The following is a 19,842-nucleotide window of genomic DNA, read 5'->3' on the forward strand; positions in this document are numbered from 1 at the left end:
GGACTGTGAGTCTGGACAAGGAATGTGTCTGATCTGATGATCTTGTATCTACTCCAAGGCGTAGCACAGTGCTTGGCACATAGTAAGCGCCTAAAAAATACCATTATCAGCATCATCATCAACTGGTATGGGCAGCTGTGGAGTGAAATGGCTCAGTAACAATTCACAGAAATAACTAGGAGCTTTCCACAGACCTTCCCCGAAGGGGCCCACTGCATCCCGGTGATGTGGAGCCCCTGTAGGGTCCCCTCTATTTTGCCTGCAGTACTACAGGAGCAGCAAACAGCTTCCCACCTCCACTCCCATGCTGAGTCCCATCTAGAGAATCCCATGCTCACTGACCACCGAGTTTCTTTGCGGCCTTGTCTCCCTCGAGTGGGAGAAAGGAAACGTGGAGGTGAAGAGGTCAGAGGCCCTGGGGAGGCTGCAGTCCCAACTCCTCCTCTCTGAGACAAAGGCAGGTGGCCTGGCCCTGGCCGTGGCCCAGGGCTCTCTGCCTGGTCTGACTGGACAGAGAGGGAGGCAGCAAAAAGCGGGGGGGGGGGGGGGGTGGTGTGGGCAGGGACAGAAACCTCTGGTGATGTCACCACCACCACCCCTTGTCCAGACCAGCGTCTCCCCAGATTCCACAACAGTTTTAGCAAGAAGCCGCACTCTGCCTTTCACAACCTTTGGTAGGGTTTAGAAACCAAGGCCTGCTGACTGACCTAGCAAAAATTCTGAAGATTCCCATACCCCAAATAATAATAATAATGGTGCTGGTTAAGCACTTACTATGTGCCAAGCACTGTTTTAAGCGCTGGGGTAGATACGAGTCAGTGGGTTGGACACAGTCCCTGTCCCACATGGGGCTCACACTCTTAATCTCCATTTTACAAATGAGGGAACTGAGGCCCAGGGAGGTTAAGTAACTTGCCCAAGGTCACGCACGAGACACATGGAAGAGCCGGGATTAGAATCCAGGTCTTTCTGACTACGGGGCCCATGCTCTTCTCAGCTAGACTGTAAGTTCGTTGTGGGCAAGAAATGTCACTGTTTATTGTTGTATTGTGCTTTCCCAAGTGCTCAGTACAGTGCTCTGCCAACAGTAAGACTGAATTAATGAATGAAACAGAGACACATATACATACACTCTCTATTGCAGAGCTACCTGTTTACTTATCTTAACTTTCTCTTGTCCTGTTGGCTCAGCTAATCATTTTTGCTTGATGGAACCCAGTAGACCGTGAGCCCCAGGAGGGCAGGGTCCCATGTCTAAACTGTTTATTTGTTGCATCTAACAAAGAGCTTGGCATTAATAATTGCAGTACTTGTTCAGCTCTTACTATGCGACAAGCACTGTACTATGCAGTGAGAGACAGACACAAGGTAATCAGGTCAGAAGCAGTTCCTGTCCCACATGAGGCTCACAGTCTAGACGGGAGGGAGGACTGCGATTTAATCCCAATTTTGAAGATGAGGAAACAGAGGTACAGAGAAGTTAACTGATTTGTCCAAGAGGTTTGGCTGGTTTTAAGTCTGTTCTGCCCTCAGCTGACACATCATCAATACCATCGTCACCAGCCAGCCAGCTAACCCTAACAGTGATATATATTTGGTCCCATTTACAGAGACCAAACCTCTTTCCCTGAAATGTGACCAGAGGGGTAGAAATGGCTTGGGGAAGGTCCCAGAGGAGGTGGAATTTGGGATTTCAGGATTCTAGGAGGCTTTGGAGGCTGGGTGGGCTGTGGTCTGGCAGATTTGGGTGGGTGGGGGAGAGAGAGGGAGAGTGGCAGAGAGGGGAGAGGAAGGAGCAATGGGAGAGAGAAGGGAGAGGACTAGAGCCAAGTCCAGTTAGCAGAGCCTGAGGGGAGGGAAGAGTGCAAGTTGGAGTGTTGCAGGAGAAGAAAGCGAATATGTAGACTGGGGAGAGTTGCTGGGCAGCCAGGAACCACGTCCCACCTTCTTCCCATTTTCCCCTTCTCTACCTCCAGACTCCTCCCTTCCTCATGTCCGAGAATTTCCAGCTCAAAGCCTTAGAAAATCCAATCAAGTCAAGAAACATTTTAAATAAAAGACACATGGCTCAAGCAACTTCTGGTGACTGAGTTTTGTGGAGACGCTGCTAAGTCTGACGGGCCACCTTTCTCTTTGTCACTAAGCATGAATATGGGTGAATAAATGAAAATACTTTAACTGAAAAAGCAAGCCAAAGACCAGGCTGGGGTCCAGTCCAAAGACACAACTTTCTCTCCGCAGGTCACCATCAGAGGTGCTTCAGAGACTCAACTGTGGATTCCCAGCTGGACATTACGCCTGTTGCAGACGGTCACACCCGAATGTACGCACAATATAAAAGAGCAATAAGAAAATTTTTGAATACACCGGGGCACAGGGGAAGACAGGAATTGATTAGTAAAAACCCCTTGGGGCCCGAGGATAGAAGCGGAGCCAAGATAGGGGATGCCGAGGATGATGCCAGCTCACTTCAGAGAACTCTGTCTCTCCATTGAGGATCGAGGCTAGGGTACCACCCCACCCCCAAACCCTGCAAAACTCCCCTGAATGGTGCTCACCTGCTGATGATCCAACATGGTCAGCCCTTTAACGCCTGCCAAGATGAGATTCTTGGCCACTTCTGCCCCAAGTCCTTTCATGCCAACAAGGAGCACCCGGGAGGCCCGCAACCTACAATGAAGCCATCATCAGTCAGGACTAGGCAGGCAACAGTGCATCAAGAGAGTATTACAGACAAACTGGTATAGCCAGGGACTCCAGCCACCACAAAACAGACCAGTGTTTCCCCGCCCTAAGCCCGAGAGTCACATGGAGAACTGTGTTAGGGAACAGACCAGTCTGATGGAAGGCAGGAATGAATGCCCAGGAGGTTTCATCCTTTAGAAGAGCCTTATTTGTGTGGCAGATTAGTAACAGACAGATGATTAAATTCACAACCGGGGTGAGCAAGCTATTATCTCGGCAAGCCGGTCTCACCTCTTTGGGCAAACCTCGCAGGAGTTAGTGGCAAAAAGGGTGAAGTTTTGCCCTTGCGCCAAAGGTTGGCTGGAAGGCAGAGGGGAGCCACCATGGACCTGGCCAGAGAACTCAATCACCCACCAGTCAGTCAGTTGTATTTACTGAGAGCTTACTGTGTGCACAGCACTGTACTAAGCACTTGGGAGAGTACAACAGAACAATATAACAGAAACATTCCCTGCCCAAAATGAGCTTGCAGTCCGGAGGGGGAGACAGACATTAATATACATAAATTTCATATATGGACATAAGTACTGTGGGGCGGGGGGGAAAAATAGGGGAGCCGGCAGTGAATGAAGGGAGCAAGTCAGGGTGACGCAGAAGGGAGTGGGAGAAGAGGAAATGAGGCCTTAGTTAGGGAAGATCTCTAGGAGATGTGCCTTCGATAAGGCTTTGAAGGTGGGGAGAGTAACCGTCTGTCGGATATGAGGAGGGAGGGTGTTCCAGGCCAGAGGCAGATCATGGATGAGAGGGTAGTGACAAGACAGATGAGACTGAGGTATGGTGAGAACGTTAGTCCCTTACGACCACACTGGAGTTTTGAATCAATCAATCAGTACCATTTATCGAGCACTGAGTGCAAAACAATGAACTAGGTACTAGGGAAAGGAGAGTGCAGTTAGTAGATACAATCCCTACCCTCAAGGAGTTTACAACCAACTGTGCTGGATGCATATCTTCTGATATACGCACCACCTCAGCCAACCAGGTACTGCTTAGACAAGGAGCTTACCATTTGAGAGGGGAGACAGCCACTTAAATGATTTGCAAATGGGGGATAAAAGAGTAGATGACCTATGAATTGAAGCGCAACAGGGGTTGTGGGAGCACAGGTGTCTAGGTGGGGCCCTTTTCTCATTATGGAGGCCTTCCATAGAAGGCAGTGTGGTTTAGTGGAGAGAGCATAGGGCTGGAAGCCAGGAGGCCCAAGTTCTAGTCCCAGCTCCTTGGTGACTGCTGGATGGCCTTAAATAATAATAATAATAATAATAATAATAATAATAATAATAATGTTGGTATTTGTTAAGCGCTTACTGTGTGCAGAGCACTGTTCTAAGCGCTGGGGTAGACACAGGGGAATCAGGTTGTCCCACATGGGGCTCAAAGTCTTAATCCCCATTTTACAAATGAGGTAACTGAGGCACAGAGAAGTGAAGTGACTTGCCCACAGTGACACAGTTAACAAGTGGCAGAGCTGGGATTCGAACCCATGACCTCTGACTCCCAAGCCCGGGCTCTTTCCACTGAGCCACACTGCCTTAAATCCCTTAACTGCCTCATCTACAGAATGGAGATAAAACACCCACTGTCCCTCCCTCTCAGACTGTGAAGTCCATGTGGGACAGCGACTGTATCTGATCTGATTATCCTGCACCCACCCTAGCAGTGGACACGTTGCCTGGCATATAGTGAGCACTGGTTAAATACCACCATCATCATCCTCATCACATCCTCTGTATGAAGTCTTTCTAGAAGGCTCGGGGATAGCCATCCCTGAGCTCAATCCAAGTTTTCCAGAAAAGCAGCGTGGTGTAGTGGACAGAGCAAGGGCCTAGGAGTCAGAAGGTCACGGGTTCTAATCCTGACTCTGCTGCTGTGTGACTTTGGGCAAGTCACTCCACTTCCCTGTACCTCAGTTACCTCATCTGGAAAATGGGGATTGTGACTGTGAGCCCCCAGTGCTCTGCACAGAGTAAGCGCTCAATAGATACAACTGAATAAATATGGGACGGGGACTGGGACCAAACTCAATTTGCCTGTATCCACCCCAGCGCTTAGTACAGTGCCTGGCACATAGTAGGTACTTAACAAATACCATCATTTTTATTATTATTCCAGAGCCAGGTGATGTTGATGTGGAGGGGGGAGAGGGGAAAGGACACATTCCAGAATACGGAAAGGTGAAGAAGCACTGACACATCTAGTTTGCTGAGAAAGAACACTGCCCAGCGCTTAGAACAGTGCGTGGCACATAGTAAGCACTTAAATACCATCACTATTAATGAGAGCCTCAAGAGGGTAAAAAGACCTGGTTTGGGGGCAAATTCAAGAACCTACCTTTAAGGGCCCAATCTCCTGACAGACTAAATCCCTGGTTGAAACCTTACCGAGATGCATGTTTGCAGATTCCCCCAGTACTTTCCCAAATCATCCAAAGTAATTAGCAAATAGGAGGTGTGCCTCTTTTCATACAAGCACCCCTGTCTGTCTCCCCACCATCTCTAGACTGTAAGATTGTTGTGGGCAGGGAAATGTGCCTGTCTATTGCTGTACTGTACTCTCTCAGGTGCTTAGTACAGTGCGCTTAGTCTGCACACAATAAATATAATTAAATGAATAAAGAGGTGCAAACTCACTCACTGAAAGTGACAGTGTGAGGGTTACTATGCCTGTCTAAAACACCAGAGGCTCGAATGTTCCCCAAAACCCCATGAACACAAGCCCATGTTGGAATCCCGAAGAGACAGCTTGAGAAGCATCAACAGGTAAGAGAAACAGCAACATCTGTGCCAAAGGATGGCCCACAAGGCTCTGGGTGCCAGAGGCGGGATCAATGGAACCCACAGGTTTGGACCAAGAAGGACTGGGGTGAAAGGCAGCCTCCTGCCACACAGGTTCTTGAGGAGAGAAGTAGGGTGGTCCAGTGGATAGAACACAGATTGGGAGTCAGAGGATCTGAGTTCTAAGCTCGGCTTTGCCACCTGTCTGCTTTGTAATCTTGGGCAAATCACTTCACTTCTCTGAGCCTCAGTCCCCTCATCTGTAAACTAGGGAATAAGATTATGAGCTCCATGTGGGCAAGGGACTGGGTCCAATCTGATTATTTTGTATCTACTCCAATCCTTAGTAGAGTGCCTGACACAGTAAATGCTTAAATACAATTAAAAAAACAACTACAAAAAAACCAGGCCTGGGAGCCAGAGGACCTGGATGCTAATTCAGTTTCACTTGTGTCTGCTGTGTGACCTTGAACAAGTCACTTAACTTCTCTGGGCACCTGTTACTTCACCTGTAAAATGGGATTTACGACTATAAGCCCCATGTGGGACATGGGTTGATTAGCTTGTACCTGCTCCAGTGCTTTGTACAGTGTCTGGAACAGAGTGAGCACTTAAGACACACCATTTCTTTTTTTTTTTTTTTTTAAAAAAAAAGAGGGTGCTCTCATTCTCTTTATAGGGAACTTCATCCAAAATGGCTCTAGGTACAGATTTAATCAAGCTAAAAGGAGCATGGAGAAGGGCACTTCAAACAATCAGCCAGACAGTGCAATCTCCCATGAGGAGAGATTGAAATGATTATGGCTTTCTGGCCTGGAAAGATGAAGGCTGAAAGGAGACACGCTCAAGGTCCACATAATTATGACCGAGGCAGCAGGTGGGTGAACCCAGGATTACAATTTATCAAATAACAAGTAAATAATGATAATATCTACTAAGTCTATACTATATGCTAAGTGGGGGGGGGGGAGGTGGATGCAAAAATCAGATCAGAAACACAGGGCTCACAGCCACGGAGAGAGTGAGAACAGGTATCGTATCCACAGAGGCAACAAAAACATAGAGCGGTTAAGTTCTGAGTCAAGGTCTCACAGCAGGTTTTTTGAATTTCAGTCCCAGGCTCTCTCCACTAGACCACACTGTCTTCCCCAGAAATCCTTCCCACTGCCAAAACAGAACTAGAGAACACTCAATGAGGTTTGAAGGTCACAGAGTCAAGACAAGGAAAAGCTAATGGAGTAAATGCGAGGAGGTTATTATCATGCTGTCCTTCCCAATCTTAGATATACCCCTATTGGAGTGAAAGGCAGAGATGTGGAAAGGCACACATGAAACTATAAGGGAATCAATCAATCAATTGTATTTAATGAGCACTTACGGTGTGCAGAGCAAGCTCTTGGGAGAGTACAATAAAACGGAATTGGTAGACACATTCCCTAACCACAAGTTTACAGTCTACAGGGGGAGACAGACATTGATATAAATTATAGATGGGCTAATTCTGTTGTATTGCACTCTCCTCAGCGCTTAGTGCAGTGCTCTGCACATAGTTGGCACTCAATAAATACTATTGATTAATTGATGTGCATAAATGCTGTGGGGCTGAAGGTAGCGTGAATAAAGGGTGTAAATCCACGTGCAAGGGTGATGCAGGAGGGAGTGGGAGAGGAGAAACTGAGGGTTTAGACAGGAAAGGCCTTTTGGAGATGTGCTTTAAATAAGACTTTGAAAGTGAGGAGAGTGATCATCTGTTGGATATGAAGAGGGAGGGCGTTCCAGGCCAGAGGCAGGATGTGGGTGACAGGGCAGCAGCAGCGAGATAGGTAAAATTGAGATACGAGGAAGAGGCTGGCATCAGTGGCTGGCATCAGTGGAGCGAAATGTGTGGGTGGGTTGTAGTAGTAAATTGGAGAGGTAAGGCAGGAGGGAGCAAGATGATTGAGTGCTTTAAAGGTGGATGGGCAAACACTGGGGAAACATGGCCTGAATGTTTTTGTAGAAAAATGACCCTGGCGAAAGAGTGAAGTATGGACTGGAGTGGGGAGAGGCAAGAGGCAAGGGAAGTCAGCGAAGGAGATGAGGCAGTAATCAATACCAACATTATTATTACCATTAATCAAGGCGAGATAGGCTAAGAGCTTGGATTAATTAGGTAGCAGTTTGGAAGGAGAGGAATGGGTGGATTTTAGCAAAATTGTGAAGGCTGAATTATTCAGGATTTGGTGTCAGATCGACTATGTGGACTGAGTGGGAGAGATGAGCCATAGAAAACGCCAAAGTTAAGGGGTCGTGAGAAAAGGAGGGTGGTGGGGCCAACTACTGTGATGGGAAAGTCAGCTGGTTTGAGTGGGAATATGAGGACAAGTTAAGTTTGAAGTGCTGGTGGAACATCCAACTACAGATGTCTTGAAAGAGGAGAAAGGATGAGACTGCAGAGAATATTAGTAATAATAATAACAACAGTATTTAAGCACTTACTATGTGTCAAACACTGGGGCAGATACAAATTCATCAGGTCCCATAGGGGGCTGAATAGGAGCCCTCTTTTACAGTTGAGGAAACAGGCTCAGAGAAATCACCCAAGATCACACAGAAAACAAGCTGGGATTAGAACTCAGGTCCTCTGACTCCCAGGCCTGGGCTCTTTCCACTAGGTTACACTATTTCCCTAGGAAGAGAAGGAGAGAGATCAGGGCTGGAAATGAAGATTTGGGAATCATCTGCATAGAGATAGTAGTTGAAGCCATGGGAACAAATGAGTTGTCCGAGGAAGTGGGTGTAGGTGGAGAATAGAAGGGGACCCAGGATTGAGTCTTGAGGGGCTCCCACAGTTAGGGGGTGGGAGGCAGAGGAGGAGCCTGCAAAAGAGGAGACTGAGAACGAGTTGCCAAAGAGGTAAGAGACCCTCTCCATCCATACTGCTACCACGTAAATCAGCGTGGCTCAGTGGAAAGAGCCCGGGCTTGGGAGTCAGAGGTCATGGGTTCTAATCCCGCCTCCACCACCTGTCAGCTGTGTGACTTTGGGCATGTCACCTCACTTCTCTGGGCCTCAGTTCCCTCATCTGGAAAATGGGGATTAAGCCTGTGAGCCCCACGTGGGACAACCTGATCACCTTGTATCCGTGCCCCCCTACCCACCGAGTGATTAGAACAGTGCTTTGCCCATAGTAAGCATTTAACAAATATCATTATTATTATTATTGTTATTAATAAATACAATCACTCATCCTGCCTGGATCACTGCATCAATCTCCCTGCTGAACTCCCGGTCTTCTGTCTCTCCCCACTCCAGTCCATTCTTCATTCTGCTGCCCGGATCATTTTTCTATAAAAACGTTCTGGACACGTCACCCCGCTCCTCAAAAAACTCCCGTGGTTACCCATCCACCTCTGAATCAAACAAAAATTCCTCTCCATTGGCTTTAAAGCACTCCATCACCTTGCCTGCACCTACCTCATCTCACTTCTCTCCTTCTACAACCCACCCTGCACACTTCGCTCCTCTAGTGTTAACCTTCTTACTGGGCCTCGCTCTCGCCTGTCTCACCACCAACCCCTCGCCCACGTCCTGCCTCTGGCCTGAAGCACCCTCCCTCCTCTAATCTCAGAGACAACCACTCTCCACCGCTTCAAAGCCTTATTGAAGGCACATCTCCTCCAAGACGCCCTCCCAGGCTAAGCTCTACTTTTCCTCATCTCCCACTCCCTGTGTCGCTCTGACTCACTCCCTTTGCTCTTCCCCCTCCAAGCCCCAAAGCACTTATGTACATATCTGTAATTTTATTTATCCCTTTGCTCTCTCCCGTCTCCCAGCCCCAAAGCACTTATGTACATATCTGTAATTTTATTTACTTGTACTGATGTTTCCCCTACTCTGGACGGTGAATTCACTGTAGGCAGAGAATGTCACTGTTTATAGTTGTATTGCACTTTCCCAAGCGCTTAGTACAATGCTCTGCACACAGTAAGTGCTCAATAAATACATCCAAATGAACGAATGACAGTTTGGGTGAAACCAAGGTTGGTTAACGTTTCCAGGAGAAGGGGGTGGTCGACAGTGTGAAGCAGCTGAGTGGTCAAAGAGGATTAAGATGGAATATAGTCTGCTGTATTTGGCAAGCACAGCACTGGTGACCTTTGAGAGGGCAGTTTTTGTGGAGTGAGGGGGGGAGGAAGCCAGATTGAAGGGGGTCAAGGAGAGACTGAAAGAGAGGCAGGGGGTGTGGACAATCCAGTTAAGGAGTTTGGAGAAGAATGGGAGATGGGGCAATACCTGGAGGGAGCTGAGGGGTCAATGGTGGGTTGGTTTGTTTTTTTTAGGATAGGGGAGACATGAGCATGTTTGAAAGCAGAGGGGAAGAAGCCACTGGGGAGTGAACAGTTGAAGATGGCAGCAAGGGAAGGGGCAAGCGCTTTGATAAGGTGTGAAGGGATGGGTTTGGAGGCTCAGGTGGAGGGGTGGATTTTGAAAGGAGACAGGAGGGAGATCTCCTCTTGAGATACTGCCGGGAATGAAGGAGGGCAGGAGAAGAGGGATGGGCAACCACTGGAGATTTTTGAGGAATGGGGAGTTAGCAGAGCCTTGTCCTTTTCCTCTGCCTTCATGATTTGTAAGTCACCTTGAGTTCTGCTGCCCCATTAGATTGTAAGCCCCTTGTGGGCAGGGGATAGTCTGTGGATTTTGCTTTTTTTAAATGGTATTTGTTAAATGCTTCCTATGTGCCAGGCACTGTACTAAGTGCTGGAATAGATACAAGATCATTATTTTGGACACAGTCTCTGTCCCACGTGGGGCTTCCAATCTTAATCCCCAATTTACAGATGAGGCAACTGAGACCCAGAGACATTAAGTGACTAGGCAAGGTCACCCAGAGACATTAAGTGACTAGGCAAGGTCATCCAGCAGACAAGTGGCGGAGCTGGAATTAGACCCATTCTAATGACCACGCTGCTTCTATTATACTATCAAGCGCCTACTATAGTGCTTCTTGTTGAATACATACCATAAACTGAAGACAAAAACTTCCGTAAATTCTGTTTCCCCAGTACATATACATAAACCAATAACACTAAGAGGCCACCTGGCCTAGTGGAAAGAGCATAACCTGGTCGACCTGGGTTCTAAATCCTGACTTTGCCACTTGGTTGCCATAAAACTTGGGGCAAATCACTTTACGACTCGGTGCCTCAGTTTCCCCATCTGCAAAATGAGGATCAAATACCTGGTCTCCCTTCTGTCTAGACTGTTAGCCCCACGAGAGACCTTGTATCTACCCCAGTGCTTAGAACAGTGCTTGTCATACAGTAAGCACTTAAACACTGCTAAAGTAGAATCATCTTCAATCACAGCAGTACACTTCACGTTCCAGCAGCGTACTACGACTTATTGCTCAAATTGCCCTAAAAGCCAGAATTCTGGTATAGGATTTTAAAAGTAAAAATTTGGCATCCTCAGATACTTATTAAGTACTCTCAACTACATAATGAGGTACAAGGCCTTGTGCTTGGGAGAGCACAATAGAAGGCATTGTTCTCTGCCCCTGGGTTTACAATCTAATAGAGAAGATGAGGAAAATTACCTACAAACAGTGGAAAGGAGAAGACACAGATATTACTAGCAAAGGCCCTTTTATGTCTACGGAACTCGCCTAAGCACTCAGAGCCTTTCATAGAGGCTCAGTCGCTGCCCTCAAAGAACTTAAGAGCTAAAATCCAATTGATTGACGAAAATATACAAGAGAGCAGGATCAATTATTCAAGATGGACACAGCGAGACAAAAAACAATAACAAGAGTGTGGTGTTTCACTGGATCTGGACCACCTGTACTCTCTCTCCCCCAGTTCCCTTCCACCCACCGCGAGCAGAGTCCTCTCCTCCGAACTAAGTGTTGGAGGTCCAGGCTTCACCCCCAACTCACTGGATGACCCAAAGCATGGCACAAATACTCTGTGTTTCAGGTTCTCCGTGACCAAGGGGTTCGGCCGCCGGCCCATGGGAGGAAGGGGTAGACCAGGAGGTGACCTCGAGACATTTCTGCAAATCCCGGCTCTGCCACTTGTCAGCTGTGTGACTGTGGGCAAGTCACTTCACTTTTCTGTGCCTCAGTTACCTCATCTGTAAAATGGGGATTAACTGTGAGCCTCACGTGGGACAACCTGATTACCCTGTAATCTACCCCAGTGCTTAGAACAGTGCTCTGCACATAGTAAGTGCTTGACAAATACCAACATTATTATTATTAATCTATAATTGTAAGCTCCCTGGGGCAGGGAGGGTGTCCACCATCTCCTTTGTGCTGTACTCTCCCTACAGCAGCGTTCTGCACATAGTAAGCGCTCGATAAATACCACTGATTGACACAGCAGTCTTGATTGACATCCCGTGAAGGGGAGAGCGCTGCCCTATGAGTTTGGAAGAGTCCAGTGGAGCCCTGCCTGCTCTCGTGTGAGTTCGTCCTGGCGGGTCACCCCTAACCGGGGTCACTGTCCGAGTGTCGCGACCCTCTCCTCATTTAGTACCTCCCCCGGGGTTGGCATCATCATCAATGGTATTCACTGCACGCTTACTACGTGCAGTGCACCGTACTGAGCGCTTGAGAGAGTACAATAGACTGTAAGCTCCTTGTGAGCAGGTAAGGTGTCTGTTATATTGTTCTACGGGACTCTCCCAAGCGCTCAGTACGGTGCCCTGCACGCAGTAAGCGCTCAATAAATACGACTGACTGCAAGCTCGTTGTGGGCAGGGGATGTGCCTGTTTATTGCTGCACTGTACTCGCCCAAGCGCTTAGTGCAATGCTCCGCACGCAGTAAATATGACTGCAAGCTGGTTGTGGGCAGGGGATGTTCCTCTTTGTTGCATTGTACTCTCCCAAGTGCTTAGCGTAGTGCTCTGCACGCAGTAAGTGCTCAATAAATACAACTGCCTGCAAGCTGGTGGTGGGCAGGGGATGTGACTCTCTATTGTTACCTTGTACTCTCCCAAGCGCTTAGTGCAGTGCCCTGCACGCAGTAGGCGCTCAATAAATACGACTGCCTGCAAGCTGATGGTGGGCAGGGGGTGTACCTTTTTATTGTTGCCTTGTACTCGCCCAAGCGCTTAGTGCAGTGCCCTGCACGCAGTAGGTGCTCAATAAATACGACTGCCTGCAAGCTGGTGGTGGGCAGGGGATGTGCCTCTCTATTGTTACCTTGTACTCGCCCAAGCGCTTAGTGCAGTGCCCTGCACGCAGTAGGCACTCAATAAATACGACTGCCTGCAAGCTGATGGTGGGCAGGGGGTGTACCTTTTTATTGTTGCCTTGTACTCGCCCAAGCGCTTAGTGCAGTGCCCTGCACGCAGTAGGTGCTCAATAAATACGACTGCCTGCAAGCTGGTGGTGGGCAGGGGATGTGCCTCTCTATTGTTACCTTGTACTCGCCCAAGCGCTTAGTGCAGTGCCCTGCACGCAGTAGGCGCTCAATAAATACGACTGCCTGCAAGCTGATGGTGGGCAGGGGGTGTGCCTTTTTATTGTTGCCTTGTACTCGCCCAAGCGCTTAGTGCAGTGCCCTGCACGCAGTAGGCGCTCAATAAATACGACTGCCTGCAAGCTGGCGGTGGGCAGGGGGTGTGCCTCTTTACTGTTGCCTTGTACTCGCCGAAGCGCCTAGTGCAGTGCTCCGCACGCAGGAAGCGCTCACTAAATAGGGCCGCCTGCACCACGAGGGAATTGTCAGCCAGGCTCGGGGCCCAGAAGGGGGTTCTTCCAGCGCTGAGGGGGGAGGCCGCTCCGGCCTGCCCGGGCCCGTCGGGAGGCAGGGGCGCGCTCCCTGCTAACAGGGAGGCTACTAATAATAATAATGTTGGTATGGAGTACAGTGTCCGGCTGACAGTAGGCGCTGAGTGAGTAGGCGGGCGGGCGGGCGGGCGGGCGGGGTCGGGGCAGGCCTGAGGGCGGGCGGGGGCTGGGGGGGGCCGTTACCGTTTCTGCGCCTCCAGCCCCCAGAGGCGGATCTGCCGGTCGTACTGCGCCGCCTCCTCCTCGCTGATGCCGCCGACCTCTTCCTTCTCCACCATGGCGGCGGCGGCGGCGGCGGCGGCGGCGGGGCGGCGGGCTCGCTCTTTCCCGCCCCCTCAGCGTCTCCTCAGCTTCTCCTCACGGGCGCCTCAGCGGCCCGCGCGCCGGCCGCCTCAGACAACCGTCACCTCCCCGGCGGGCGGGCGGGCGCGCGCACGCACGCCCGCGCACGCCGGCGCCCTCGCCCGGAAGGCGCGCGGGGCGGCGCCCGCCACCCTCGTCACGTGCTACGGGCGCCCGACGACGCCGTCGGGCTGAGGGGATCCGGGACCCTTCATTCATTCATAATAATAATAATAATAATAATAATGTTGGTATTTGTTAAGCGCTTACTCTGTGCAGAGCACTGTTCTAAGCTCTGGGGGAGATACAGGGTCATCAGGGGGTCCCAAGTGGGGCTCACAGTCTCCATCCCCATTTTCCAGATGAGGGAACTGAGGCCCAGAGAAGTGAAGTGACTCGCCCACAGTCACACAGCTGACAAGTGGCAGAGCCGGGATTCGAACCCATGACCTCTGACTCCCAAACCCGCGCTCTTTCCACTGAGTTATGCTGCTTCATTCATTCATTCATATTTATGGAGCACTTACTATGTGCTGAGCGCTCTATAAATGAATTCATTCATTCATTAATGAATTCATTCATTCATGAGTTCATTCATGAATTAATGGATGAATTCAATCATTCATCCATCCATAATAATAAGAATAATGTCAGCATTTGTTAACCACTTAGGTGCCAAGCGCTGTTCTAATAATGATGGTTGTATTTGTTAAGCGCTTACTATGTGCAGAGCACTATTCGAAGCGCTGGGGGAGATACAGGGTCATCAGGTTGTCCCACGTGAGGCTCACAGTCTTCAGCCCCATTTTACAGATGAGGTCACTGAGGCACAGAGAAGTGAAGTGACTTGCCCCCGGTCACACAGCTGACAAGGGGCGGAGCCAGGATTCGAACCCATGACCTCTGACTCCCAAGCTCGGGCTCTTGCCATTGAGCCACACTGCTTCTCTGTGCCTCAGTTACCTCATCTGTAAAATGGGGATTAAGACTGGGAGCCCCATGTGGGGCAACCTGATGACCTTGTATCTACCCCACTGTTTAGAATAGTGCTCGGCATGTAGTAAGCGCTTAACAAATGCCATTATTATTATTATCATTATTAGATCACGGGCCTGGGTGTCAGAAGGTCATGGGTTCTAAACCCAGATCTGCTACTTGTCTGCAGTGTGACCTTGGGCAAGTCACTTCACTTCCCTGGGCCTCACTTACCTCGTCTGTAAAATGGGGAGCGAGGCCGTGAATCTCATGTGGGGCAGGGACTGTGTCCAACCGGATTTGCTTGGATCCATTCCAGCACATGGTAAGGGCTCAACAAATACCATAATTATTATTTTCAATGCTTGCTACAGTGCCTCACACATAGTAAGTGCTTAAATTGACAGACATGGACATAAGTGTTGTGGGGCTGGGGGGGGGATGAATACAGGGAATAAGTCAGGGTGATGCAGAGGGAAAAGAGGAGAGGAGGGCTTAATCAGGGAAGGCCTCTTGGAGATGTGCCTTCAATAAGGCTTTGAAGGGGGGAGAGTGATTAATTAATTAATTAATTAATTAATTAAATCATTTTTATTTAGTGCTTACTGTGTGCAGAGCACTGTACTAAGGGCTTGGGAGAATATAACAACCAACAGACACATTCCTGCCCACAACGAAGTCACAGTCTAGAAGGGGAGACAGACATTAATATAAATAAATATATAAATTACAAAGTAAATAACTAAATTACAAATTGTCTGTGGGATAAGAGGAGAGAGGGCGTTCCAGGTCAGAGGCAGGACATGGGTGAGGGGTTGGCGGACGAGATTGAGGAACGGTGAGAAGGTTAGCATTAGAGGAACTCCGCTGACTTTCACAATGAGATCAGGCTGTGCGGTCTCTTCCTTAACTCCCGCCATTAAAAGTTATGACACAGGGCGTAGATCCAACCCCACAGTACTTGTGAACATAGCTTTAAATGATTTAAATTATTTACTCATATTAAGGTCTGTCTCCCTCTCTAGACTGTAAGCTCATTATGAGCAGGGTACATGTCTACTAATTCTGTCATACTCTCCCCAGCGCTTAGTACAGTGCTCTGCCCATTGTAAGTGCTCAATAAATATGATTGATTGGGAAGTTTTTTTACTCCGCTGTTGACCTCTCTTCCCTTTAGAGAGGGCAGGGTCCCCAGTCTATTATTAGTATTTATTGAATGCTTACTCTGTGCAGAGCACTGTACTAAGCGGTTGTGAGCACCCCCGCCCAAGGTTGAGGCCTGTGCATTCTTTCCCAGAACTTACTACAGTGCTTCGCAAAGCATGGACTGCATTCTCCCAGGGGTGTAGTTCAATATCCTGCTTTTACACTGTATTAAGCCCCTGGGACAGTTCAATTCCGAGTTAGAATGGACCTGGGAGTCAGAAGATCCGGGTCCGAAACTTCTCTGTTATGTGACCTCGGGCATGGTCCTTGATTTCTCTATGTCTCAGTTGCCTCAACTGTAAAATGGGAATTAAATATCAGCTCTCCTTCCTCCAAGCGGGACAGGGACTGTGACCTAATTAAACATGTACCCACCCCAGCGCTAGAACAGTCTTTGACACACTGTGAGTGCTTAACAAATACCATTAAGGAGAAAGAAAGAAATGCAAACTCAGTCAATCATATTTATTAAATGCTTACTATGTACAGAGCACTCTACTAAGCATTTCGGAGAATACAACAGAATCAACAGTTACGTTCCCTGGCCCAAATGGGTTTACGTCTAGAGGGGAGGCAGACATTGGTATGGTTAAGTGATAGCTAATAAATAATTTGAAGATCAGTACGTAAGTGCTGTGGGGTTGGGGGTAGGGTGAATATCAAATGCCCAAAGGTCACAGTTTACTGTGGGCTAAATACTGGGGGTAGATGCAAGATAATCAGACCAGATAGAGTCCCAATTCCACAGGAATTCATAGTCTCAGAGGGAGGGAGAAAAGGTATTTTCCATTTTGCAGACTAGGAAACTATAGAGTGCAAAGAAGGTAAATGACACACAAAGTCACACAGTATGCAGGTGGCAGAAGTGAAACCTGAACCCAGGACAGTGCTCTGCACATAGTAAGCGCTCAATACATACTATTGAATGACTCCAATTCCCAGTCCTGGTGACTTCCTTCAAGCCATAGTTAATTTTGATGTCATCTCCCCTTCAATCAATCATATGTACTGAACACTTACTCTGTGCAGAGCACTGTACTAAGCGGTTGGGAGAGTACAATATAACAGAGTTAGTAGACATGTTCCCTGCCTACAAGGTGCTTACCAACTACAAATACCATAAAAAAAATTGACTGCTGCGTGCAGGACACTGAACTAAACACTTGGAAGACTACAGTAAATTGGTGTTCACGATTTTGGCCATCTAGATTGTATGATTCTTGAGGGCCTAGATCGTGAACACCAATTTACTGTAGTTTTCCAAGGGCTTAGTTCAGTGTTCTGCACGCAGTAAAGAGTCAATTTTTTTTATGGTATTTAAGTACTTACTATGTGCCGGTCACTGTACTAAGCACTGAGGTAGATACAAGGTTGTCAGGTTGGACAGTACAGTTCTCTGCACACAGTAATCGCTCAATAAATACAATTGAATGGATGAATTAATGACAGAGTCCCTGTCCCGCACTCACAGTCTTAATCCCCATTTTACAGATGAGGTCACTGAGGCACAGAGAAGTTAAGTGACTTGCCCAAGGCCCCACAGCAGATAGTGGTGGAGCCGGGATTAGAACGTCCGACTCCCAGGTCCATGCCCTATCCACTAGGCCACACTGCTGCCCCATTAGTCAATTAAAATTATTGATTGATAGGCGGTACTCAGTAAAGTGTGGCTTGACTGATGGTCCATTTACCCAGCCCAATTCTCTGCCTCATTGTTCCTCTCCTTTCGAGCATCTCTCCCTTCTGTCTACACGCGAGGGCACAGTCTCTTGACCTGGCCAAAATACAGAAGATGGGGAAAGCAAAACCACAGTCCCTTTAAACCTTTGAGGACCAAAGCTCTGTTGAGAAAATCTGAGATTTTTGTACCAGACATTTGGAGCATTCCTCAGAAGAAAAGGACAAAGACCCTGCCTCCCACCCTTATTTTTCATTTGTGACCCTTCCTAACATTTCAGTATTTCTGCATCTCTTTCCTGTTTTAGAGCCGAAGCATTGCGCACGGTTAAAGTGAGGAAGACGCGCTCCTCTGGCATTTTCTTTCGCAATAGTAATGATAGTGTACACTGTGCCATCCATACACTTTCACTCAGTACCCCTGTGCCCCGGGGAATGGCACTGCAAGAGCCTTTTGGGGAGAACGGATGCAGTCTGTGGGCACAGAAGAGAATATCTCTGATACCTAGACAGCAGCAGGCCCATTGGGCCCTCACCCACTTGGTAAATCATCGTCAAGTTTGGCACCAGTATTTCAATAAGGGTTGGGGGGGTCCTTTCCACCAACATTTAGAATTGGGAGAGAGGGGCTTATAGCCTGTGTAAACTTCTTGTGGGCAGGAAATGTGTCTGCTTATTTTTATATTGTACTCTCCCAAGCACTTAGTACAGTACTCTGCACACAGTAAAGCGCTTAATAAATATAATTTGAATGAATGAATGAAAGTTAACAGTAGGATTCTGGGCAGACCTGTGAATGGGGAGGAGCTAAAATTCTGTTACTTTAGCAGCCATCTTCTGCAAGTCTTGTACTTATTGCTGTCCTTGTCTTCTGTTTTCGCATAGTTTTTATTTGTATTTCCTTAGGTATCTGTTGCCTGCCCCTTCCCCTTTCTTGCAGGGAGTGGGGAGAATGTAATCTATCCTTTTTGCACCCAGTAGGGGCCCGATTAATACTACTGAATGTTTTCATTTACTTATGTATATTAACGTCTGTCTTCCCCTCTAGACTGTGAGCTCATCGTGGGCAGGGAATGTGTCTGATGTTATACTGTACTCTTCCAAGTGCTTAGTACACTGCTTTGCACGCAGTAAGCACTCACTAAATCCGATTAATAATACAATTGAATGAGCCCAATGTGAGCAGGGATTGTCTCTATCGCTGAATTGTACTTTCCAAGCGCTTAGCATTATTGTTAATAATAAGAGAAGATAATAATAATGAGAAGCAGCGTGGCTCAGTGGAAAGAGCACGGGCTTTGGAGTCAGAGGTCATGAGCTTGAATCCCAGCTCTGCCACTTGTCAGCTGTGTGACTGTGGGCAAGTCACTTAACTTCTCTGTGCCTCAGTTACCTCATCTGTAAATTGGGGATTAAGACTGTGAACCCCACGTGGGACAACCTGATTCCCCTGTGTCTACCCCAGCGCTTAGAACAGTGCTCGGCACATAGTAAGCGCTTAACAAATACCAACATTATTATTAATAATGTGTTCTCTGCACAGAGTAAATGCTCAGTAAATCCTGGCTCTGCCACTTGTCTGCTGTGTGACCTTGGGCAAGTCACTTCATTTCTCTGGGCCTCAGGTACCTCATTCATTGGTATTTATTGAGTGCTGTGTGCAGAGCACTGTACTAAGCGCTTGGAAAGTACAATTCAGCAACAAATCTGTAAAATGGGGTGTGAGACTGTGAGCCCCATGTGGGACAGGGACTGTGTCCAACCCGATCCGCTTGTATCCACCCCAGCACTTAGTACAGTAGAGAAGTAGCATGGGCTTGGGAGTCAGAGGTCATGGGTTCTAATCCCAGGTCCGCCATTTGTCAGCTGTGTGACTTCAGGCAAGTCACTTCACTTCTCTGGGTCTCAGTTCCTCTTCTGTAAAATGGGGATTAAGTCTATGAGCCCCAAGTGGGACAACCTGATCACCTGGTATCCCCCCAGCGCTTAGAACAATGCTTGGCACATAGTTAAGCGCTTAACCAATACCATCATTATCACAGTGTCTGGCACATAGTTAAGCACTTAATGATAATAATGTTGGTATTTGTTTAAGCACTTACTATGCGCCAAGCACTGTTCTAAGTGCTGGGGTAGATACAAGGTAATCTGGTTTTCCCATGTAGGGCTCACAGTTTTCATCCCCATTTTACAGATGAGGCAACTGAGGCACAGAGAAGTTAAGTGACTTACCCAAACTCACACAGCTGACAAGTGGCAGAGCTGGGATTAGAACCCAAGACCTCTGACTCCTAAACCCAAGCTCTTTCCATTAAGCCATGCTGCTTCTCATAACCAATACC

At 48.1% G+C, this 19,842-nt stretch overlaps 1 protein-coding gene across 2 annotated transcripts in view; it reads right to left on the minus strand.

The window, feature by feature from the left end:
- SAE1 (SUMO1 activating enzyme subunit 1) overlaps positions 1–13,706 on the minus strand; it is a 36,008-nt gene extending 22,302 nt beyond the window's left edge. The window contains exons 1-2 of one of the 2 annotated variants that reach the window (XM_029065305.2): positions 13,484–13,706; positions 2,559–2,670 (exon numbers count right to left, since the gene is read on the minus strand). In XM_029065305.2, the coding sequence (XP_028921138.1) occupies positions 2,559–2,670; positions 13,484–13,578 (207 nt within the window). In that variant the 5' untranslated portion in view covers positions 13,579–13,706. The remainder of the gene's footprint in view (positions 1–2,558; positions 2,671–13,483) is intronic. The other variant, XM_029065304.2, reaches the window with a different exon arrangement.
- Positions 13,707–19,842: the final 6,136 nt, after the last annotated feature.

This window comes from Ornithorhynchus anatinus, chromosome 5 (genome assembly GCF_004115215.2).
Source record: "Ornithorhynchus anatinus isolate Pmale09 chromosome 5, mOrnAna1.pri.v4, whole genome shotgun sequence".
In the NCBI taxonomy this organism is placed as follows: Eukaryota; Metazoa; Chordata; class Mammalia; order Monotremata; family Ornithorhynchidae; genus Ornithorhynchus; species Ornithorhynchus anatinus.